This window comes from Pagrus pagrus (assembly GCF_965226575.1).
Source record: "Pagrus pagrus genome assembly, chromosome: 7".
Classification (NCBI taxonomy): Eukaryota; Metazoa; Chordata; class Actinopteri; order Spariformes; family Sparidae; genus Pagrus; species Pagrus pagrus.
Window position 1 is genome coordinate 7848050 of NC_140191.1, and position 25075 is coordinate 7873124.

Genomic DNA, 25075 nt, shown 5'->3' on the forward strand with positions numbered 1-25075 from the left:
TTTCTTTCAGGCAGGTTTGCAGCGTTTGACCTTGTGTGCCCCTGAAACACCTCAAGCCAGCAGGTTTCACTCGTCTGAATTTGCAGGACGACCTGAACCTTCCGGGGTAAAAGTATTTCAGCTCTCAGGGGTACAATACATCTGTCAAACTGAATGAACTGAACGGACTTTGTAATGCAGGTTATGCATAAGGTCGGTGTATTCATCAATTAAAATTTGTGTGAACAACCATTCACTTTCTTTTTATACGTCATACAGTGCCTGCATGCTAATGTTAGGGGACTGAGTGAAGAGAAAATCATTTTTCAGGCTTAATTTTGACAAATCTCAGTGGGTTTGTTGAGGAAACAAGTTGCATTGAGTTTCAGTCCTTTGGTGATAAAAATAATTGAAATCCCTTCAGAAATGTTTTATTGTCTTACAAAATGGAATAAAAGTAGATTTAATGTGGATTTTAATAAAACAGGTCTCTACAAAACTGCTATAAATCAATTATAATTATAAAAAAAACCCACTGCATTAATATCCAACCCCTTCAAATCAGTGCTGTAGAAAGAACAAAAAGATGAGTAGAAGCTCTTAAGTATCAGAGGGAATTAAAATCTGACATTTTGTGACAGTGATAATCAAGATTCAAAGTACAGAGTCAAACAATGTTTGTCTTCCCAGTCAAGCAAGGTCATTGCTAAGATTCATGGGAGACATAAAAATGCTAAAAGCAAAGAATAAATTCGACTAGGAAGATATCAAGGTGACAATAAGGTGGAAACTGTCAAATGGATCAATGTGAAAGCGGCCCATCCTATCTGCCACATTGACGACACGTATGCATTTAAATGAAATATGACATTGTATCAGGATGATGCCGTTAGGGGCTGTAAATTTTCCTGCTTCCAGTCCTAAATGGATTTGACCTCACACTATCACTTATATGAAAAGCAAATCTGTTTTCTGACAATATTATGTACAATATGTGTAAATTTACCAACCAAAAACTAGTACAAGAAAGCAATCTGATCCTTGACTGCTTTAAAAAATGCATCCAAACCCTTTCCCCTCGTTCCTGCAGCCTCTGTAACCCGTCTAACCACCTCCCTCCTCCCCCTGACTCTCGTCCACATTCCATCTTTCTAATCCCCTTGACTGAAGAGCAGAGGACCCAGTGGCTCCGGGGCGTGGAGCAGGACGAGAAGTAAATTAGAGGGAGCAGAGAGGGCTCGAGATGAGAGAAGCAATGAAAAAGAAGAAGAGTGACTCTTGAGCTGCTCACACGGAGAGGGAAGGATACGAAGGAGTGGAAGAAAAGACGTCTCGGTGAAAGAAAATGAAACCAATACCATTACTTAAAAATCTTTTTTATTTTGACAAAATAATTAAGTACTACAAGAAAAAAAAGTTTAAGATAGACACTTAAACAAGCTGCCATTGCAGACGGTGAGCCTGACATCGGCATTTTGGAAGATCAGTGACGCAAAACACTGACGTCTGGTTTTTACATCCTTACATCCATCGAGCAAGTCCATCTCTTGCAATATTAATTCCCCAACATGAATAAAAAACAAATCACAACCTCAGGTTTATCAAACTTTAACAACACACAGAAATGCATTACTTTACCACTCGTGGCATTTAATAAAACAAAAAAGAGAGAAACAAACAGTCCCCAAGCATTCATTTTCATTTATACAATTTAGTTGTCCTTGTTTTTTTGCATCTGGTGGCTGCAGCATTAAAAAACACACTGGCACCTTTCACCTGACTTTGGGCTGGTCTCACAATGGTCTGCCGGCTTACACAAGTCAGAGTGTTATCAGTGCCGCTGGCAGTCAGGACAGGGTGATAACTCATTTGCAGACAGAGCCTGAGGTAGGCGCGGTGAGCAGCAGGGAACTGCAGCACAGGAACCAAGAGATTCAAACGAGTCCTGAATCAGAGAGTCTGCCCTGTTCACACAGCCACAGTGACTGAGCAGCACACTGATGATGAAGAGGTTACTTTGTGGCCAAGCAAGAACCGACAACCTTAAGATAAAAAAGTCTAAATCTAATGCTAACATTAACCCTTTAAATAGACATCGTGGTTGGCAAAAAGGTGGAAACATCAGAGGACTGAAGACATTTCATGAGTAGCAAGTAGAAAGTCAATGTAAAAGGCATTAATAAACTATAATTGCTTTATTGCTGTAATGTAAGTGAACTGGATTAAAAGGAAAGAAAAAATGTTTCTATGGCTTCCCCCACTGCGTCTTGGTCAGGATATGAAGCGAGAGCGTGTCTGCACACACCCCCTGCAGTTCAGGGGACGACGGTGTACGGCTGATAGGGCAGCATCTTTTGTCGTTCGCTGATTGCGTAAATCCACGCAGGCTTGACAAAGTTCAGGTTGCTGTTGTCGATCAGCGCCTGTAATGACAGGGAAGTGAAAGAACAAATGGACTTTGAAAAAACTGAAGGCTCGGCTTGTGTAACTGCGGCTGCTAATTCAAATGCTAACAAGGCATTGATATGGCTGATCCTGACCAGCAGTTTCAAACAGATTCACAAGGCACTCCCAACACTGCTGCATTTTCCCTGGGAGGCTTAAACACTCAGTTTCTCAATTTGCTTCATTGATTTTATTTGATTATACCTCGCAAAGTGGTAAGTGCTACTGCCTAAAAGGAAAACGCCTCTGAAGTCTGTGCTGCAGTGTTTGGTGAAACACATTCAGCGGCTGCAGTTTTCCTTTCTTAGGCTTTTTGAAAAGAGATTTTTCAGCTTTGCACTTTGTATAACTTAGCCCATACACAAACACACACACGTTTTTACAGGGATAGTTTACCTCAGAATCAAAAATACATATTTCTCCTCGTGCCTGTAATGCTATTTATCCATCCAGAATGTTTTGATGTGATTTGCAGAGTTTTGGAGATATCGGCTGTAGAGATGTCTGCCTTCGCCTGAACATAATGGAACTAGATGAAACTCGGTTTGTGGTGCTCAAAGCGCCAAAAGCCTCTTTGCAGAAACCGAGATACTCCACAGACCCTGTTGTGGGCCGTTTCATGTCAGAACTATTTTCTTTCTACCAAACTACGCCCACCAACCGTACCCCTGCGGTGTACCCCTGTGTTCATGACAGCGCCGGATGGAAACGCTAATGGCATCCTCTTTGATTGAGCTGTAACATTAGCTATCGTAGTTAGCTTACCACTCAAAGAGTCCTCTCCTGACTCTCGTGAGTTATTGCACGCCTCATTCTGCTCTGTGATACGGAAAGAAAATAGTTCCTACATAAAACTGCTCACGACATAGCCTGTGGATCATCCAACTTATTTTTTAGGCACTTTGAGCACCACAAGCCAAGAACAATCTACTGTACTTCAATTATATTTGAGAGAATATTTGAGCTCAGCCACAGAGGACTCCTTTAATGTTTACATCCTATTTCGTAACCGGGTCATGACTTCTGGAAAGAGATATTTCTGTCGAGTTTTTCAAATGTAAGCGCTTTAAGCACCACAAGCCTAGTGCCATCTAGTTCCATTATATTCAAGTGAAGGCAGACATCTCTATAGCCGATATGTCCAAAAGTTGGCAACTCACGCCAAAACAATCTTGATATGGTTGTTCAAATACTGATACTAGAATCAGAAATACCTCAAATACGGCCTAAAATGCTGGAATCTTTATTGGTGAGTAAACAAATCTATACACTGACCAATGAAACCATTTATTTATAAGAAACGGGCCCTTCTACTTCCCTGCAGCATCTGTTACTTATTGAAACATTTCTAAATGTAGATGGATAAATAGCATGACATGCAAGAGGAACAATATGTATTTTTGATTTGGGGGTGAACTATCCCTTTAAGCTTGTGTTAGGCATCGTTATTTGGCCACCAAAGAAATGTAACAACAAAAGAAGAAAGAAGAGAGGACTCAAACTCACATCTTCAAAGGACTCGTGCCACCCTTCACTGGTCACCACAAACTGCACCTTCTCCGTCATGTAGTCCTCAATCGCTCTGGAGCAAAGACGATATTGTGTTTTAATGCAAACATTTAACTGCAGTGAATCGCTTTTCATGCTCCACCTTTTGTCCCATGACCAATTAAAGTCGTTGGGGTTACTTCTCAAAGCCTTTCTCACCCATTAAAGGCAACGATGTATCGCAGCAGCAGGCGCCTCTCGTTGTTCGGGAATTTACCGTAGAGGAAAAAGTGCTTTCCGCTCAGGAAGTCTGAAAGAAATGAGAAAAAGGGAGCAGAAAAGAAAAGTTGATGACAACACAATATATATCAAACCAGTAATTATAGGTGCTATCTGATAAATGGGAGAAAGGAGCAAAGCAAAGAAAAACAAGAGGAAAACGGTGCACGGTTGGACGTCTGTGTGAGCCGTCCAATTACTTTCTGTCAGTCGGGGAAGCAAGGACATGTGTTCCTGTGATCGGAGCAGGGGCAGATAAAAGAGACAAAGACAAAGATAAGAACAAACAGAGACATACTTGGGAGCTCGGGGATGGGATGATCCTGTTCAGCCTCGGCATCTGTGTTTTCATCCGTCGAACCGCCGTATGGATCTTCCTCTTTCACCTTCTTCCCTTCTGTTGCAGCTTTCTTCTGTCTGCTCTCGTTCTCCACCCTGTTGCAAGACCAGAAAAAGGACTTGTTACATCTTTGATGCTACAAGGATTCATGACTGCCACTCAAAAGAAGAAACCTCCCTGCTTGTCGCCTTGGAGTCAATTAATCTTTATAAAGACAGACTTAAACTCTATAGCCCTGTTGTTAGTCCGTCTATACGGACCATCAGTTACAAGTCTAACCTGGATTTTACTTTTTAAAAGTTTTGTTTCTGTTACTTTGGCTAAATATAACCACCAAACTAATTAAACACAAGTGCAAAAGTTGCTCTTTTAAAGGCAATCGAGCGTCCTCAGTTCAATATATCAATATGACTACCTCCTCAACTACCAGTCCCTCTGCAATTTAGTGATGATCTTCAAAGTGGAGAGCTTTCTTTTCTATCAGTGGGCTTTTTCAGAGATTTTGAAAGAGAAAACCAATTCAAAACAAACTTAATTGGCTAAAAGCAGTATTAATTGATTTTATTTTTGGAAAAAGTTGTAAACACAACACAGACATAGTAACACCTTATAATATTAATAACAATGTTGTTGTGGTGAACATGTTTGCAAAAAGCATACACGGAGCATCATTAGTATTCATTTAGAGTCGTGTTTTTGACGATCTGACAAATGGAAGTCCAATATTTATTTTCCTTCCAGCCTTATCCTGGCCCTCAGGGAAGTATCTGGCTTTGAGCTCCTAAATGTTTCACAATGTTTTCCAGCTAGTTGCTTTGCCTGTCTGCTGATTGACTTTAAATTCTGGCACTGAAAATTACATTTGGTATCAAAAACAAAACCTTAACTGAAAAAGGAAACATTGGCACTGAAAAGTAAAAAAACGGGAAAACATTTATCTTATTTGGGTATTTTATTGTTTTCTATGATCAGCTTCAGATGTTTTCTTCACGTGTGTCTTTTGTCAAACAGCTCTGATCAGTTTTCTCGTCACTGACAGGTTTTTTTTCAGTAGTTTTCAGTTTCACCTCTCCACCACCATAGTTTGAGGAGAGGATTAAGGAAACGGGGCAAGGAGAGTGTGATTTACAACAGCAATCTAAGGAATTGACGTCACTCTTAGTGAACCCACTCTGAAGCCTCTGGCGTCACAACACACTTCGCATATGGAAATGGGTTCCTAGAGTTCACCTGGAACTCAAGCATGTCTCTAACTGCTGCTGTTTAATCACTTATACCGCTTTCACACTGAACAAAAAACCCACCAACACCCGCCTAGAAGTCTATCGCCTATTTTTAGTGGGTTTATCCACAATTTAAAAAACTGTAAATACATGCTAATTTTGGTGTAAAAGTGGTAATAGAAACTGACTAGCTGTGAGCTAGCTGACACATATCAGCTAACGTTAGTGCTTGTTTCTGCGAATCTCTGCCAGACCCACATACCGACAGTTAAAAGTAAACTTTGACCAAGTCCCTGTTCTGTGCCATAATTTAAAGTCACTCCCCTGGCTCCATACGTTTGGTGCTGGGCAGGTAATGTACAGAGATTTTTGAGAGCTCTTATTGTTCCAAAACAATCAGCTGAAAGATGCTAAAATGCTCCGTAAAACTGAGGACTGCAGAGTCAGGTGATAATACTTGGAGTTTTTGGGTGTTTTTTAGAAAAGAAAGACCTCTAACATTACTTGCAGGTATTCGATCTGTTGTTGATGTTTAGTACAGCTCAAAGTAAAAGCACAAAAAATGCTTTTTGAAAGACTTCTGAGTTGTTAGTACAGTTGCTCTGTGCCATATTTCAGTACAACCCTCTAACCAAACAATCCCCTCTGCAATGAAATAAACATTAAATGAAGATGTATGAAAGATGTGTTTTTATTGAAAGGTGTTTCTCAGAAATTACCTTACGTGGGAAAACAGGTTGAGAACAAACTTAAATGGTTTAACTATCACACTCAAGTCAATGTGGAGTTACTGATTTAAGACTAAATTGATTGTTAATTTACTAATGGAGCAACAAGAAAGCAGAGATGGGGTCAGCAACCATTAAGGACATCCTTCACTCCTCCACATCGTTACAATTTGCATCATTAATGTTTTTTGTGTTGTTTACCTCTGCAGTTCGTCCTCTGTGTCCACGGCAGATTCATCATCATCATCACCTCCTGTGAAATGAAGTGTTCATTTGTCAATATGGTAAAACTAACCTTGCATGAAAAGTACTTGCAGGAAATTATGTTTAACTTCACAAGTGTACAATGTTTCATGTATTTACAGTTTATTATCAACAACACAAGGTTGTTGATGTATTCGAGGACATTACCATCACGGCACCGTGGCCCTAATCTTAAAACTAATTAACTAAGGTGATCAAATGTCAAAGACTTAAGTCTGCTTTAAATTTCTGTTCATTTTAGGAGTTTCAGGTGAGTCTACATTTCTGTGAAACATATATCAGCAGTTCAAGAGGATCTAACCTTGTTGGTAACACTTTCCATTACCATACAATCCTGTGCCGTTGAGGGGAGAAGGAGACGACACTCTAATTAAAATGCCGTCTCCCTGTATATGTTTGTTGGGTCAGTGTTTGTAGCGTCGCCTCACTGATGCACCCCAGCACTTTACTTCTGGCCTCGCATTAACATAGAAATGAGAATCATGCACAAGTCCCTTCACAGTGATTACGTCTTGCCTCAATTCTTGTTTCTCCCTCGAACAGCGTCCATGGTCTTGTCCTTTTCACGCCGGCGTTGTAAACTCATCCATACCCAAGTGCTTCATAAAGGTGATCCCTATTGTCTAATCCCTGGGCTCTCACATCCTCCCCTCGTCCCTACCAATTCATTCAGTCCTCTTCAGCTCCAGCGTTGCCCTCCCTCCCTCTGTACTTATTTGAGCAAATAGAATGAATCACTTTCTGTGAGTCACAGCCAATTACAATTCAGCTCTCGGACCTTACAAATACAGATAAGTAAGTAAATCCATTTTTACGTGTATCTTCTGCTTTGATTATCAGATACACTGAATTTAATTGGGCTGAGAACCTTTTGGTTCGTTTGCCCCTCTGTGCCTGAAAAATGCTGTTTTCACAATGTCTCCCAATTTATTCTCATTGCAGTATATTTGTGATGGGTGACCCTGAGGCGGTGCAGACATTAAGTGTTACCTGTATCAATTTGAAAACAAAATATATAGAGAGGAAAAAACACTGCTCAACCCTGATTTCATGACACAAACAAAAGAGGAATAAAAAAAAGGTGCTCTCTGCTACAAATAGCAGTGTTAAGCTCAATTTTAAATTGATCATTTAAAGCAAACTTCAATTGTAGACCCGTGACTGGCAACAGCCATGCTGGCAGCTCTGCAAGGTCATATTTGAGGCAGTGGTAGCCTAAAGGTGAGCTAAACAAGCTTTTGACTGGAGGTTTGCTGGTTCAAATCCCTGGACTGACAAGACAAGTCTGAGTGAGGAAAGTGAAAGGCAGTGCTTGCCCCTGCCTCATTACCACCACTGTGGTGACTTTGAGCAAGGCACGTAACCGCAACCGCTCCAGTGTTGTTGCTCAGTGGACAGGTGACCAGACTGTGGCTGTACTGGGCAGCTTCCAGGTGTGAATGTGTAACTGTGTGAATTTGATAAGGGCGTTCCTGAACACTCCCTGGATAAATAAAGGTGTCAAACGGTGAGAATGATGGGAATTGGGTGCGAAAGTTTCTTTCAAATGTCATGGCAATCCATCCAACAGTGGTGGAGATATACAAACGTTGAGCCAAAAACTGTCAGGAAAAGTAAAGGATGTCAGATTTGTTTGGATTCATTGTCTGAAAACCTCACAATTCTGCACAAAATTAAATAGTGAAAAAAACAGTAAGTATGGCAAGATTATGTTATTGTACTTTTATCTATTAATTATGTATGTATCAGGCACTGCTTTTCTCTATGAAGTCTTTTTGGGTGTGGGCTTTATTTCTTTTGTACAGACTGTACTCCTGAAAGTTTAAGCTACGTCAGCCAATTGTTACATTTTCAGTTCTAGTCCAACATCACTTTTACACGAGTCCAAAAATGCACCAAAATACATAAGCTGGCCTACAAGACTGAGAACAAAATGCTTGAACACAGAGGAGAGTGTAGGTCTCTTTCTTTGTTCCTTGCTACTTATGCTGTATCTGAACTAAGTGCCTTTATGGTCTTGGCTGCCATTTTCCTCTATTTCACCCTTTCAATGGGTGAAATGTCAAAGTCTTCCTCTATCATTTCACCCTGTCTGCCTGTCTCAGGTTAACTTCAGCTATAAAAAATAGCAATTTACGACTTTGTAAGTGTGTTATCTTCTGGCTATTTGCTTTTTCTTTTATTCCAAAAACAGTTTCTGGAGCAACCAAAAAAGAAAAACAAGTGTAGAGTCAGTGAAGTGGCATTGCTGATGCTGACTGAATCTTAACGAAACATCAGGTAAAGTTCAGTCTCTTTTTTCCACAGTGGGACATCAAAGTTTTAAAGTTAGTTTATGCAAACCTGGTTCGTCAACATCAGTGGAGCCAGCATACTCATCATCTTCATCCCTCTTTTCTGGTGTCTTTTTGGGGGTTGCTTGTCTCTCCTGCTTCTGATGAGTCTGTAAGAACAACATGCACTGAGCACTAAAACTGGCTGTTCACAAAGTGGACCAAGGATTCTTTATTAGAGCATTTTTTACGGGCTCACTTAAAAAAACAGATTTACCTTTGTGTTCGTTTCCTCTTCACTCTGGTCGTCCACTTCCATTTCGCTCTCCGAGCTCGACTCCGCTCCATCCATCAAGTACCTGGAGGAAGACAAAAAACGGGTGAACAAAAGACGTCAGGATGATTAAAGGCCAAAGGGAAACGGATGCCTGCACAATAAATCTTGCTCCCAATCAGCTTTACTTGCACAGTGCTTCAAACCGCAGTGGGCCACTGTCAGGAAATAGAGGAAGAAAATCAAGGTTCAGCGTGAAGGTTATATTTTTCACCAGACAATCAACGTCTTGGTGCTTAAAACATTAACACTGTCTGTATTGTAAGTTGTTGAAGTTTGCATTCTTAGAGAAAAATCTAATCTACCGCAAGTTGAAGGAGAAACCCCAAAAACTTGTCTATAAACCAAACTCCAGGACAGCCTTGTCATAAATTAGGCTTTGTCACATAAGTAACCCGACAACCTTTTCTTCTTTGGCAGTCACTTCAAGTTAATTAAAAGTAGCTCATCAAAAGCCATCAACAAATTGAAATGACAGTCTTTTTAATAAAAGGTAAAATGTGTGACAAAACAGCCTTATAATGAAGTGAGGCAGAGCTGCAGAGCTGCTCTGACCGACAAATCTTGATCTCCAGATATAGGAAAACAAGATTGTTTGGTACAGACACCAACAAATGTCACTTCATCAGGATTTTAACTGTTTTTTTGAAAATGAAAATTGTGATGTAAAAATGACCATTCCCACTGAATGTGAATCATATCACATTATCTGTCAAAATATTGCAATGTGATTTATTTTTATTGCATTGTGCAGCTCTAATTAAAAGGGCACTATGTGGTTTTGGAGAAGAAATTCAAACTCAGAATTTAAAGATTTACAGAATTAATGAGGTAACAATACAAACTTAGACATATTTATTTTGTCCATAACTGAAAACACAAGCTGTTCTCAGAGGAAAAAAGGTCCCCAGAACACTGTTTGAAGCTAGAAAGGTGGCAGGGTCCGCCACATATAAACAAAGTAAAACAGTAGGAAACTGAGTCCTCCTTTAAGGTCTTTTTGTTTATTCAGTCATGAAAATGAAGACAGTTTGTTGGATTATTTAGGCATAAAAAATAAAATAATTATCAGTCACTGAAGATCTTTTTTTTTTCTTCCCCAAAACTACATGGTGCACCTTTAAGATATATTCAAACGTTTTTGAAAAATACTAACAAACCAGGAAAAAGCGGATTGCAAACAGAAAATTAAATGACAATATAACCCTAAAGAAAAAAAGACAGAAAAGCAGAAAAAATGAATCCACTAAAGATTTTCTCTGCAAAGGTCGAGGGAGAGTGGGGAGAAAAAAATGAAAGCCAAATGTTCCAGTAAATTCACGGAGATGATAATAGTGCAGGCAATGGATGTGACATGCAGAAAAACAGGAAGGGCCGACTATCAAACAATCCCTTATGACCTCCCTCTCTCTCTCACACACACACACACACACACACACACACTTTTCACTGACATTTTACTGCCCTATGCTCACTCGTTTCAGAAAACTCAGTGCTCAGGAAATTGGAAAAATTGAAAAAAGGAAACATCGGGCAAAGGGGATTAATGCACAATCTGCTGCTTATGACTAGGGGTTGACCAATGTGGCTTTTTCAGGGCCAACACTGATTAGTAGAAATCGAGGAGACTGAGGACCGGTATTCATTTGCAGCGAAAAATTAAACTGTGGAAATTTTGAACAACCAGTGATGGACTGAACATAAGTGCAATTTCCTCAAGTACTGCACTTAAGTACAATTTTGAGGTACCTTACTTGAGTAGAGTCGTTTTCTGCTTTTTTATACTTTCTCTCTGTGACATATATTTGATGCATTCAGTTACTAGTTACTTTGCATATTCACATTATTTCATTGTATATCTGCAGTTAATTGTGACGTGTCACCAATCAGATAATGTTGTGAGAGGATGCTGCATCAGAGCCAAAGTAGCATACGTTTAAATGATTTTATCGGTAGTCTGACAGAAACATCACTGATACCGATAAAAGGAATGTGCTGAATATCGGCCCAGATAATTGGCCAGGGCTGATAATCTTTTTTACCTCTACTTATGACAATAAAGCTAAATCTGCTCTGCTTAGGGTGAGCTGGAGACACGTGGATTTTCTGCTATAAAACCAGGTAATATCAGAGCTGAACTCATTCGATAACTCATTATTATTTGAGCTATTTCACTACGCCTGACATTTAATACACTAAAGGATTAATCATTTATAATTATAATACTCAGAAGGTTAATCAATAACAAGAAATGTTAATTTGTAGCTCTAAATTATACTCCATCTGCGGCAGCGCCTATCAATGAGGTCATGTAGGGTTGACAAAATCGTAGAAGTCTACAGCTGTAGAGCTGCTTTTAACGCCCTGTTCAGATCACTTAAAATGGCGCTCTATACTTCATGTTTTATTGGGTATTGATTGTGACATGAAAATCACAACACCACAATAGACAGGACACACCAATAACACATCATACATTTTGTTTTCCAAAACTAATAAATATCTTTCATTATTGATTTATCTATTGATTCTATTGAAACGTCAAAAAGAGCTATCACATGCTGCCAGAGCCCGAGGTGAAATGTTCAATATTTGTCAACCAAACCAATGATTTGTTTAACCAAAGGATCAACCCTGGAGGTGTTTCATTACAATGATGAACTGGAAGGCACACAAAAGCAGCACATCATCATTCTGAAAAGCAGAACTCTTTAATCAACTGTGAAAATGGTAAGGTCTGACTGATTTCCGCTGATGAGACTGCAATTACACTGTGAATAGTAGCCTTTCCCACATACAATCAAGGGGAGAACAACATGTCGATAAAAAAATCAGCCGTTAGCCTACTCTCTGAAGTGTGCTCTTTTATTTTCTGGGGAAATTCCTTCATCAGAAGTCATACGACGTACATATGTTGGGTTTTAGTTCTCCATGCATCTCCCACTGACTTTAATACAGATGACCACAGCGAGATTCAGTGACGTTATGACCCTTCCTTCTTTTTTAGGTTCCTTGTTCTGGCCGTCAAACCGAAACCACGCCAATATTATATTATTAGCTAGTAGATCCTCAAAGGTTGCCGACTGGTTCAACCACTGTGGTTTGGCCACAAGCATATAGCTTGAAGCCTCGTTAAGATGGACTTGAAAGATTAGAGGATCAAGCAAATGTAGCTGCCCTGTAAAGTCTACTGATGATGACCTGAGAGGATTTCTAGAGCTGAAATGATCAACTGAATGATGGGTAGACGGAAAGATAATCAACAACTATTACGATGAAATGTCAAACATTTGTTTTATATAATGTAAATTGAATATTTCTGGTTTCTTGACTGTTGGGTCAGCAGACATTTTGCAGACTAAATGATAAATAAGCAGCTTGGTAAACTTAAACATTTTTGGCTCTGCACACTTCAGGAAGCAGTGAATATTTTCAGACAGGAACTTTTAGGTGTTTGTGATTAAGCTGAATGTGCCCTAGATCTATCACGGTGCGATTGTGCTGATATTTTGGCTCGAGCTGGCAAACTATTTCCCAAATCCTCTTGGGATGTTGCTGCAGAGCCTCGGTTTTAATGAGAAATTTGTTTACTTATTCAAGTCTATTGTGATGGGACGCTGCAGAGCTGTTTGAGTGTTTTCTGCCCTCGTCTCTTCCTGCCTATCTCCGGATCCTCGCTGATTGGATAATGACTATGGAGGGAACATTTCTGGGCTGCTTAGCTAATATCTCTCTAACATGTACACTACCTACTACGTATGCATGTCAGGACCTGAATGAAGCTGTGCAATTACCCCCAGATGCTCACTGGCAAAGTGTTTGTGTGCATTATGGAGCAACAGTTTGAGAGTGTGAGTGTGCGTATTTGTTTGGGTACTTGTCATCATCAAAGTAAGTGGTCCCTTTAATTACCCATAGCAGATGCAGCTTTTAAATAAAGGATACATCATCAAAGCTGCACACTCCACGCGCTGCACAATAGCCGTGCTGGGCAGGGGAATGGATTATTCTGACAATAAGAGAGGGGGGAGCAGACGGGGGAGGACGAGGGTGAGGGAAACTGACTGAGAAAAGCGAGCATGAGGGAGAATGACGACACAGCCTATAGTGAACTTCTCATCTCCATGCACTTCTGGAGAATCTTAAAAGTAAGGATCAGATTTCATAAAACCACAGCGTTGTGTGTCATCGCCCTTCAGCAGTATGTATTCAAAAAGCTTTCCATATTCACCTCTCAGTCTCTTTGTATGGCTTATATTCACACTGTGGCTGTCCAAAATAATCTCATCAAAATGTAACTCTGACCGCTTTCATTTCTGCCTTTGAAGACTAACGTGCAAAAAAAAATTAGACTGCACTGGATCTTATCAGTAGATTTTTCCTGCTGGAACTGGATGGCAATTATATCTTAAAAAATGACAGTCACGTCAAAATAACTAATTAAATCCAAAGGAGAGCACACTAATAACAGGTTTGTGTCAGTTCCTGTTGTGTACTTGTCATTCGTCTAAATCTGCAACCTGACAATTTTTTTAGATTATCGGTTAATCTGCCAATGACCTAATCTGATTATTTGATTCATTTTGTCTATGACGTGGTTTCCCAAAGTGCAGTTCATGGCCCAACAGCGGCCCTCAGAAACATTTTGTGCAGCTGCCAAACAAGACATGAAACGCACGAATAATATCTACAGACCCGCTGGTCCATTTCAATACATACAGTTACAACAATCTACATTTTATACAACATTCAGCTGCTGCGTCGAATTGAACCCCTCTGACAAGTGTATATTTGTGAGATTAACACTGCCAATATAAGACACCCTTTCGGATACATGAGCAGGTTATTCTACAAAGAAGACCTGGTCTGTTTTTCTGAAAAAGTCACGGGGCAATCGGACTGGACTGGACATAATAATATTTCAGTACCATTTCCTACACTTGTTAAGTCTAAACTTGAATGCTGTCACAGTTCTCATTTAACTATGATTTCTTATGAATAAGAAAATAAAATCAGTTTGTGTTCGAAGCAAATAGAGAGGAAATAAAAGGCTGGAAAATCACAGTCAGACTATTCAGCTCCAGAGTCCATTAAAACAGTTGGTAAACAGCATTTGGGCAAATGCAGGAAATAAAAAGACAACCAAAAGCCTTTCTGAACCACGCACTGGCTCTGCAGAGCTGTAGAAAAAAACAGGCAGCGGACATAACGTATTATAAGCGAGAAAGCTAATGAGGTATCTGATGTAAGGTTTCCACAGGGTTTGACTCCTCTAGAGCTGATGATCATCATCAGTCATTCATGCAAATACACAGGCATGAAATTACAAGATCGGTTTTAAATCCATCACTGAAGCAGCCTGTGAGAGAATTGTAAGTGCTCATCTTCTTTGATGTCATTAGTCTCCAAATTACCACAACTATAAAGCTCCCTCTCACATGCCCAAATCTCAATATCACGTGAGTTTTACAACTCAAATGAAGTCATTATGGAATGATTATTTCAGCTATCGAGGCTAATGTCTGAAGACCTAAGTGCCATTAGGTTAATTAGACAGATGAATCCGGTCATGATTACAGCCTGACTGATATATTAATTGGACCGTTCTACTTGGGCTTCCTACCCAGTTAGATTAAGACTGGACATAGGTAGATACATCCATTATTCCAACTTCCAACCTTCAAAGCAGTCAAATTGAAGGCGTTAACTTATTAACAAACTCAACTCATGCATCGAGTAACATGCAAGAAAGCAGTTCACCTTAGAAGTTGCTAGCTGCCAGTTATGCTCAGGGTTTCTCATACTTAGTCTCATTGCAGTACGAGTTAAACAGCATGTCATTCTGCACGAAAGCTGTCCTGACAAACAGAGCCACTGCTCAGAATGAGCTACAAATACAATTTGAGCATGTGTTGTGTGTTTCAGAGGCAAAAATAATGCAGAGGACACAGTCATCATGGTGGAGAGGTCAGTCTTCTGCAGGTTGATCTAATTAAATTAGTTTAAGATTGTTAAGATAACTTTCATGACTGAGGTAAAAGTTGTGAGTGCAGCCTAAAATCAAACTGCTAATGGAGGCAGGAGCACTTTACTGTCTGTGCTGGGATGGTAGTCACGGTGACAGAAGAAGAAAGTAGGACTCTTATTTTTATTGGAGTCAATACTAGAGCTGCAATGATGAGCTTATTAATAGTTGTTAAACAAATCACCAACTATTTTGATTAAAAAAATGGCTCTTAAATGTCAATATTTTCTGGTTTCTTTGCTCGTTTTTGACAGTGAACTGAATATCTTTGGGTTGTGGGCAAAACAACACATTTAAGGACACCATCTTGGGCTTTGGAAAACACTGATCGTCATGTTTCGCACTTATCTGACATTTAACAGACATCAATCGAGAAAATAATAATCAATTAAAATAATCTTTTGTCGCATACCTTGTCAATACTTTAACAGCTGACAAGATATTTACTGCAACACATGTTGTATATGTGTGTTCAGTAACCGTAGATAATCTAGCAGTGGGGGAGCCTGGCTGTAAATGGATTTATCTTCAAGCCAGACACATTCATAACAGAAGCAGTAAGTATAAAATAATTCCTTAAATGATGAAGCGAAGATTCACACAGTACAACAACAGTGCAGTACTGTCAGCAATTAATTTGGACCCTCCATTGCCTTTCTCTACAGGTATTCTGCTCTACATTATTGAGTGGACAGAGAGTCATGTGGAAAAAATGACAGAAGACCTTGATGTTGTTAAAGCTCCCCCTGTAATGAAGGATATAATTAGGGAGCTGCTGGAGCTGGTTGGGTTGAATTTGTGATCACAGCAGGCATCAGCTGCTCAAGGTTACAATGTTCTCTGTAGGAAATGGGCATCGCTGCTGTCTGTGAGTGGTGTATTTTTGGATGCTTCAATCAGTGTGAGTGCTGTGTGCAGATTGTACCATGTGGAGGTACAGACATGGCTTAAGAGAAAAGTATTAATCAGATGCGGGTTCGTATTTTAGACACATGTTCTACGCTAAAAACCAGGCTGTTACCCTGCGGAAGTGACCTTTAACAGACATCAAATCCCATCCAGCTGTTCCTGTGGCCAAGCTGGAGCTCAGGCCTTATTAAAGCAGAATTATGTAACTTTTATACCTAAATTAACAGCTTCAAAATCAGTTTGATGGTACAGTGTCGTGTAATAGGGTGAATGGTGTCTCTGTCTCAACCACTGCGCTTCAGTGAGAGGGCAGGATCACAGCGTTTACTTCAAAATACAAGTTGTCAACACAACGCACTGGGGCCCAAAACACTGTTTTTCCATAAGCTTACATTGTGAAAGCAGCTGTAAAATGGGGGACGATTTATTTTGATAGTCACAAACCCTGCGAAATGACTCATTTGACTGTCATAAGTTAAGCCATTCGGTCCAATAAAAGGTCTAAAGCAGCCACAAGATTAAAACATTTGATTTCTATTCAAGTTAGCCGAGCGCTAAACCGGAAGTTAGCCAACACGGTTGGCCGAAGTCTGTAGGGCTCACGCTCTATGGGCCGCACAACATGGAAGATCTGGGTAATATTGTAGCTGGGAAGTCGAGCTTTTTGTCTTAAAAAACGCCACTGATCAGCTGTCATAGGAATGAACTGGGCTCTGCCTCCAACACTGTGTCCAGCTTTTAATGTGAAGAAACTCTGAGGTGTGCCAAGTCGGACGAATTTCTGTTGCTTTCAAAGTCTGACTTTTATTTCAAGCATCATTACAGTTCATGATTATAATGTTAGAAAATCACCTCACCTTTCCACAAGCTTGTTTAATATTTCACCCTCTCTTACCCTTTATAGGAGATCTTCTGTTTCCTCTTGTGGCAGTCCATTACCCATTCCTTCCGTACGATCATGCCTCCTGCTGATTTCACCTGGCTGTACTTGGGGGTGTTAGCGAAGGCACAGCTGGAGTTTAATCGGCCAAAGGAGATGTGCGCGCACACACACACACAAAGACACAAAAAACACACACACGCACGGTTAGATCACTGAAGAGAAGCTGACAAGGGTAATAGTCTGCTCTGACAGCAGGGATCAAGATGCAATCAAACTGAATTACTGAGAGTGCTTAAAGGGCTGTTGCACGATCCTGTAATCGGTTTTAATGATCAAGATCGACTACAGATAAAAATGTCTCATGACAGAACATCTCTGGAGCAATTAAGAAAGCATCATTTGAAGGCAGTGTTACGTTATATCCAAATTATTTACTATGATCATCATGAGATTTATGGATTTATTTTAGGGGTTCATTTTTTTCTCTTTGATTTTTTTTTTCTCTTTACGGGGCATATTTCTGATCAGCTTCTACCAGAGGACTCCTTTTATTTTAAACTGGAGTGAATAGCGGCTCTTGCAGCAGCAACTTTTTGATGTGATAGGAATATAAAACTAATTTTGTTGAAGTGGATGTGTTTTAACGTGAAAACTGGCAAAAAAACAAAATAAAGACAGTCAATTACATCTTCTTCACAACCCTGTCAAAAGAATGACATTTCATTTTGAATGCATTTATGCACAAACAAGTCCTTAACACTATGGTGAGTAGACTACTCTACTTTAGCAATTTAAAACAGCTTGCACAGATCATTTAAAATACATGTCATGCTTGGTAGCTTCTCTGTATTACCACAACACTGTCTCATGAAATATCACAAAACTAAGCTGTGCAATAAGGTTGGAGGAAAAAAGTCACTAATGCATTCATAAATGGTAAAGCAGGACTTCTTAAGCCAATAGTCCCCACACACTTCCACATTTGATACTTACATGAGGTGTGTGGAGTCGGGTGTCCAGTCGGGTCGGTATTTGGCTCCCATGTCCAGAGCCTTTTCCCTCAGCTCCCCTCTGAAGGGGTTTTGGAAGCCGCTGAGGACAAACACAACCCCCTCCATGATCCGGTTGAATGGGACCTGCTGCGCACTCTGGGATTTAGCTTTCTGCTGTTTGGGTTTGGGTTCGGGTTTGGACGGGCTCGCCCGCTTCTTGTCTGCAGACTTCTGTGCCGAGGAAGCTGGGAGGACGAATTGCGAACGTTGAAGCAACTTTTCCAGGTGAAGAGATAATCTGTATGCAAAGGTGAGTGTTACCTTTCGCGGTGCTGGGGCTTGGCGTGCTGGCTGGGCTCGGCTTGTGTTTTGGGGTCGCGGCTTTGCCCTCAGGTGAGCCAGCTGGGCTAATTTTCTTTGAGGGTGGAGGGCCAGAGGCACTTTGTCGCTCTTTGCTGAACTCAAACTTTCTTTTTGCTGGTGGCTATGAAGAAAAAAAACAATGTAAGTAACAAAACATTTGCACCTTTTGAGAATGGAATAAATAATTTGCATCTGTATGTTTAAGACGTGTGTGGAGGAGCGGACACTGTTTGTTTGACAAATTGCCAACATCTCTCTTTCTTTTATTGCTAGAGGGTTATCTGACAAATAAATTGTACACAGTGTGTGCACACTCAGGATTCTGCATATCATCAAAAAACAATTAAACATTGACAGTAGCAAATTGGAAAAGCCAGAATGACTCGAATATCTTTTTTGACTACTTTCTTATGCACAGACATGTATTTGTGCTGCCCACCCGAATAGTACCGGTCGTATTTATTTTTGTTTTGTTTTTAAAAATCAGAATAGCCTGATATTCTTTACTCTGTTAATTAGCTTTATTCCCCTGTGCGAGTGGCTATGTTTCAATCTCAGAGTTTCAGCTCAAATTAAGTCCATTTCATTCATGAGATGAAAAAGTTTGAATATCAAATTTCAACCTGTGGCAAACACTGGAAGACACTATCATTATACCATGGTCTGGGTGCGTTTACTCCCTACTACAGCCTGCTTCACTTCCCCTTTGAGCTTACTGGTAATAGGCGAACATATATGAACTGTTTGTCTACTGTATGCAATGTTTTTGACTTTGAATCCTGCTGGAATAACGCTAGCTTTCTGGCTAACAGCTGAGCCAAAGGATTCAATCAGCTGAGCAGACTAGTTTACCTCCCCTTGCTAGGTTGTATCAAAGGTCCGTCCTATTTACTGGAGCTTGTGAAAATATTTACATTTTGATTGCAGAACCTGTTTTCTTTTTTTTTTGATGATGATGATGATGTAGATGGTATAAGCTGAGGACAGTTCTGGTCTCCACATCGTCCCTTAATTTCTGATAATAGACACCTTGTAGGGCATCAACCCTTACTTTAATTGCTGACTGTTTGGACAAAAGAGCTGTTTAGCGATGTGCCGATATGTTGGTTGAGCATCATAATGGGTGATATTCGAAGCTTTGACAGCCGTCTGCCTATTGGCAAAATACGATGACATTAACCGATGGTAGTGGTCGATGTTTATCTGTTGTGTCACATTAATTTTGTGCTGTAAGGCCAGGCAAGTGCTGAAAAAGTCAAATCACCTTCTCTCATCCAAGAAATTCAGTGCATTCCTAAAACTGTTCAATATGTCAGACAATCTTTGGTTTACCTGTGCTTGACTTAATAATCTTATAACAGTGAGAGACTATTATTTGACAGCTCAATTTGATTAAAACAGAGCTGGTGTCAGTAACTGTGATTTTAATGTGAAGAAACAAAAACATATTATAACAAGCTTTATTGCCTATGTGTCATCCGCTCTGTCTAAATAAAGCTTTAAAAAAGCCTCTTGCTCATCCAAGGGACAGCTGATTAATGTCCATCCTACAGAGAAGAAAATGATAGTGTTGTTTATTACCTGAGGTGAGGCAGAGCTGGAAGAGGATGCTTGACTTGACGTGTGGGAGCTGCCACCAGCCTGCAGGGCAGCAGCAGCGTAACTCAGCTTCTGATTCTGAGGAGACACTAAAGAGAGAAAAGTGCAGAGAGCGGGTGAGGGAACAAAGAGGCTTAATAACAAAGAAATAATCTCTCACCTCTCGTCTTAAACAGCTTTAAATAACATTGAATTAATGGTGTGTTTAATTATTCATCATGATTAGCACTTTATGGTTACAAGGACCGGGAAGAATATAATTGAGCTTCAGCTGCTGCCAAATTTGAATGAATGAATTTACCTTTTAGGGAAGGGCTCGACTTTGTTGCATGGTCCCGATTGAAGAAGAGACTGCCTGGCTGAAGGCTGGGCGCAGATGAAGGAGACTCATCCTTCACCCTGAACTGTCCCAGCTTTGTCAGTTTCTTATAGGAGAGAAGAAAAGTTTAGTGCCAAAAGAGAAGACGGAGAGAAGACGGAGAGACCGCTTGAAGTGCAATTTTCTCTTAATGTAGGAAAGAGGTTTCAACTTGACAAATGATTTCATTGCCATAAAGTTGTGCAGTTCGCAGAAAAGACTGAGTAGCTGCACGCACTGCAGTGAGATGCTGTGTCATGTTTTAGTTATGGCCTCTTCCCAGAGCTAAATTTAAATACTACATAAGTTCATGTCAAAGTAAAGCAGTGCTGATAACAGTGTGGCAGCATATTTAACTACAGTGTATAATAACATGCTCACAAAGAACATCTTTTTATGAGACTGAATTTCACCAACATAGATGGATAACTGGATGATTATTTGTTTAGTGGTGGTCTCTTTAGTCTCTCCAACTGGTTTGTTCTGTCAACTGTAGTAACATCCTTGTGTCAAAACAGCAGGGCAGCTGGGTCTTGACCCTTTATACTTGCCACTGACAGAAATGTGAAAAAGCACATAATGTCAAAAACTTAGTATAGCACAGTCCAAAGTCTAGAATGTTTGCGTCGACTGTCTGGTCAGATAATCTAGTTTACTTGATTAATTCAGATATAAATGTTGCTTCTGTTGATGTTGAAATAAATATTATAATTCTGACGCTCTATGTCTGACCTGTAGTTGTATTTTGTTGCACAATGCCAGGCATTAATGAAATAATCTTGATTGCAAGTACTGAAACTCATGGCATTGGAATGACAATCAATACTAAGTCACAGTCAACAACATTATCATGATCTCAAGTGAAATAACTAAAAGGGAAAAAAAATCTACAGGCAAACCTAAAAGTTTGAGAAGAAGGTATGGCACAACTTACCGGGGGTGTTGTTGGTGGAGGATCATTTTTGTCAGGCGGTGAATGAAACTTGATGAAGGCCAGTCCGTATGCTATGTTCTACAAAAAATCAGCTTGGATTTAATTACTTTACAAGTAGCAATGGATATAAGCTTATTAATGTACACTTTCTCTTTACAAAAGCAAACTTAAATTCAATAATTATCTGAACTGAAATACTTAACAAAACATTAGCATCTACAGATGCAGCTTCAAAACAAGATTGCTAGATTATATTCCTACTGTGCCATGTGGTGGGAGTACTGTTAAAGTATTTCTTAATGCAAATGTTTTACTTTTGGATTCGGTTGACTCTGCTGAAGAGTTGGATGGATGTTTTAGTTTGCCCTCTCTCTATTTCACACTCCATTTGTTTTAAGTGACTGGGACCTTACCTTGCTGTATGGCTGGCTACACACAATTTTCACTCTGTCCCACTTCTCTTGTGCTGTGCTCTTCTGCAGCTGGTTGGGCCCAAAGAAACGCACGCGGCTCATGTTGTTGCCGTTACGGCTCTCCGTGGGGGACATGAAGGAAGACGTAACCAAAAGAACCTAAAACAGAGAAAGACTGACATCTCAGACTAAGAAAAAAATGTTGTAATTACTTATTACTGTAATGAGGAGGAGGTGATAGACTATGTACTTAGTTTGATTGCAAGAATACCTCATAGTCCTGGTCTCTGGTGGCTGAAGAATTCCCCACCAGCACCTCGACAAAAGCCGATCCTTCATTTCCAATATCGATGCTGTGCACCTGCTCCTCTTTCTCGAACTGAGAGAAAAGTAAAACGGCAAAGGTTAATGGAACTTACACAAGAAACAAAGTCAAAAGCTCTGAAAGAACAGAAGGTAGAAGTGAAATAGTTTTTCCCAACCCCTAATTTTTAACATGTTTATGCCAAGGACATAAATGTAAACAATACATGTGTGAGCTTAGACCAAATTTGTTATTTTTGCTAACCAAAATTACAAAGTGCATTACTGTTGAGAAGAATAAAACAATATTAAATTGCAAATTATTTCTAGATTAGTTTTTAAAAAGTGATTTTAAGGGTGATGAGTAGGGACCAGTTGCTCTTGTTTGTATAAACAACGACTGGTAGGCAACAAATAAACAACTAAAAAGTGCCTTTAACATATTCTGTGAAATATTATTATCTAATTTTTAGCCTCAGGTAGGAGGAGAAAGGGGGAAAAAATGGAGAACAATATGTTCCTGTCTCAAAGACTTAATTTAAAAAGCTTTGCAGTGGTAGCATTTGAAAGAACAGCCAACAAACTTCCACCTAATCCCTAAACAATAAAGACAACTGAAACTATTTTCAAGATATTCTGTGGGATAGAAAAGGGAATTGCTTCAAAGCCAAATGTCAAGTTCAGGGAGGTCATGATTGTAAGACAGACGACGCACACACGGGGGTTCCCAAAAGGACAAAAATACATCAACAAAGGAGAAGTGTGAGTCGACGTCAACATTTTTGATTTAACTGGTCATAAACCACAGAAATGTGCGTATTTATCAAATGGTCTCACACATCACAAGTTCCGAAACATCATGATTCCCACTAATTTTCCAGATATTTTTCCAGGACTTTTCCAGGACATTTTCAGTGACGATCTAGCTGGTACAACAGACAGTGTATGAGCGCACTCATACACTTATATGTTCCTTAATGAATCAGTTTATAACACCTATGCCTTTTTCTGTTGTGAATTACAGTGTATTACCTATTGTTGCCTGAACATCAATAACTGAATAGCATGAACACCAGTAACCAAAGGTTTCTGAAAGTTGTGTCTCTTCAAACAAACAACTAACTGGTTTCCTTTTAGGAAAAATCTACTTATTTATAATGCTATACAGTAAACTACCAATACAATAATGTACTGTGTAGTTTTGGGGAGTTTCAATAATGTTTCAGGACAACACAAGATTTTCCAGGACATTCTGCATTATCTCTCATTTTCCATGTTTTTTCCATGGCTGGAACCTGTCAACTGTTTTCCAGATGTTCCAGGTGTTCCAGGACACTTGGGAACCCCCAACAAACCCAATCGCTTTAATAACAAAAGGAGAGTTGGATGCAAAGATTTATTTTCCTTTAGTGGATAAACAGCCAGAACAGAACTGGCAGGGCAATTTGGGACATAAAGAAAGATCTTGGATATGAATTTAGAGTTTTAATAAATTGTGTGACATCTATACATTTAGATTAGCTGGATCACCAGGCGTTAAGGATATCTGCAACCTAATTAAACTTCACATCAATAATCACAAAACAACATGTTAAGTAACCACTGTTAGCCTACACTTGTGGGAGTAATAGAGTAAAAACAGACCTGCAGAATGACTGATGTCTGCTTCTCCCCGGGTCTTGCTGCTTTCCACTTTCTGTAGGTGTCAGAGCTCAGCAGGTTGTCTGCCTTGTGAGCCTGTTTTGCATTATGACAAGAAGTGAGAGGAAGGAAGGAAGGAAGGTGCACATTTTACCAAATGCTTGAAGAATAATACAAAACTCAAGACATGAATGGGAACATGAGTTTCTACACAAAATAGATGCAAGTGACAAGACAACTTACAGAGTCCTCGGTGCTGCAGGACACGACGTGCTTGAGTTTGATTTCTGGCATGTTGTTGTTGATTCTTGGCAGGTTGAAGACAATTAACTGATCAGTGTGATGGAAAATAAAGCAACTGGGCGGCGACCTTGTCACTACACGTAATCGCAACCGGTTAACAAAATATAAAACACACACAGTTCATTCAGTGACAGTGAATTAAACCTCGAAAAGTTCGTGAAACTTACTTTATTGCTACTAAGCGTCAGACATGCTGCTAGCTAACGTGATAGCATGCTAGCAAACAATAGGCGGAGTGAACTTTGCCTGAGTAGCCTGGTGATTTTAACACACCTCAGGGGCTATTACGCGTTAATTTTTCAAACTGTCATGTCCTCGACACATAGCCGCTTATTTTGGCCTTTCATTAAATATCAGAAAACACACATGAATGCTTTTAATTTTAAGTTAAATGTGCGTGGAAGCGAAATCATTTTCCCACCAAATGCCTGATGTGTGTCGTTGTGTTGTGACGCTACTTCCGGCTCACGGCGCTTCCATCCAATGAGAACGTTCGTCTTCTTCTTCTACAACTTAATAAGCGCATCAACAGTTTTATCGCCACCAATCGTTCAGAAAGTGTATTACAGAGACCAGTTTGGTCATTTTAATTCCAGTAATGTGTTTTTGATACTATCTTTATCTTTCCCATCTTTAAATGCCAAAGTATTTGATATATAAACGGTACTTTAAAACAAACAGAGTATTTAAATCAAGTCATTAACCCTATTCATTTCCAGATTTTGGTCAGGTGTTCCCCTCTCTTGTAAGAAACAAGCTTTGATAATGACATGTTTTCTGTTATGGACAATAAACCCTTTTTCATGGCTGACATTTTTTAAATCTCACAGCAGGAAATGTGTAGGTGCAATTAACAATAATAACGGCTGAATTTCTTGCATTCCTGACTTGACTGAAACTGTGAAACTGAAACACTTGATGTTCTTTTTTTAGCTCTAGAAATCAGACAACAGTGAGGTAATCCTTAGAAGGGAAATGAGGTATTACAACAGCACTAGA

At 39.7% G+C, this 25075-nt stretch overlaps 1 protein-coding gene across 3 annotated transcripts; it reads right to left on the reverse strand.

Annotated features, from left to right (window-relative positions):
• Positions 1-1488: 1488 nt before the first annotated feature.
• xrcc1 (X-ray repair complementing defective repair in Chinese hamster cells 1) lies at positions 1489-24536 on the reverse strand. Of its 3 annotated transcripts, none has more exons than XM_084357422.1 (18): positions 24498-24536; positions 24017-24080; positions 23777-23869; positions 22101-22208; positions 21830-21988; positions 21417-21494; positions 20426-20549; positions 20107-20213; positions 18484-18646; positions 18164-18407; positions 17183-17299; positions 9297-9378; positions 9090-9189; positions 6684-6735; positions 4490-4626; positions 4132-4222; positions 3931-4006; positions 1489-2402 (listed from the first exon to the last, which is right to left on the reverse strand). In XM_084357422.1, exons 2-18 carry the CDS (start codon positions 24065-24067, stop codon positions 2295-2297), a joined length of 1890 nt encoding a protein of 629 aa, XP_084213548.1. In that variant the 5' UTR covers positions 24068-24080; positions 24498-24536; the 3' UTR covers positions 1489-2294. The 3 variants fall into 3 exon arrangements, with proteins under 3 accessions (XP_084213548.1, XP_084213547.1, XP_084213546.1); XM_084357421.1 differs by having other exon boundaries at positions 24244-24535; XM_084357420.1 differs by having other exon boundaries at positions 24017-24150; positions 24244-24535.
• Between the last annotated feature and the right edge of the window lie 539 nt (positions 24537-25075).

Bases quoted from the DNA above. Each gene is read 5' to 3' on its own strand.
- xrcc1 (XM_084357420.1), bottom strand. The intron at 17,300-18,163 runs GTAAGTATCAAA...ATTAAACTCCAG, and splicing joins CCCGACTCCACACACCTCAT to CTGTGCCTTCGCTAACACCC. The intron at 9,379-17,182 runs GTAAGAGAGGGT...GTCTTCCTCCAG, and splicing joins CAGAAGATCTCCTATAAAGG to GTACTTGATGGATGGAGCGG.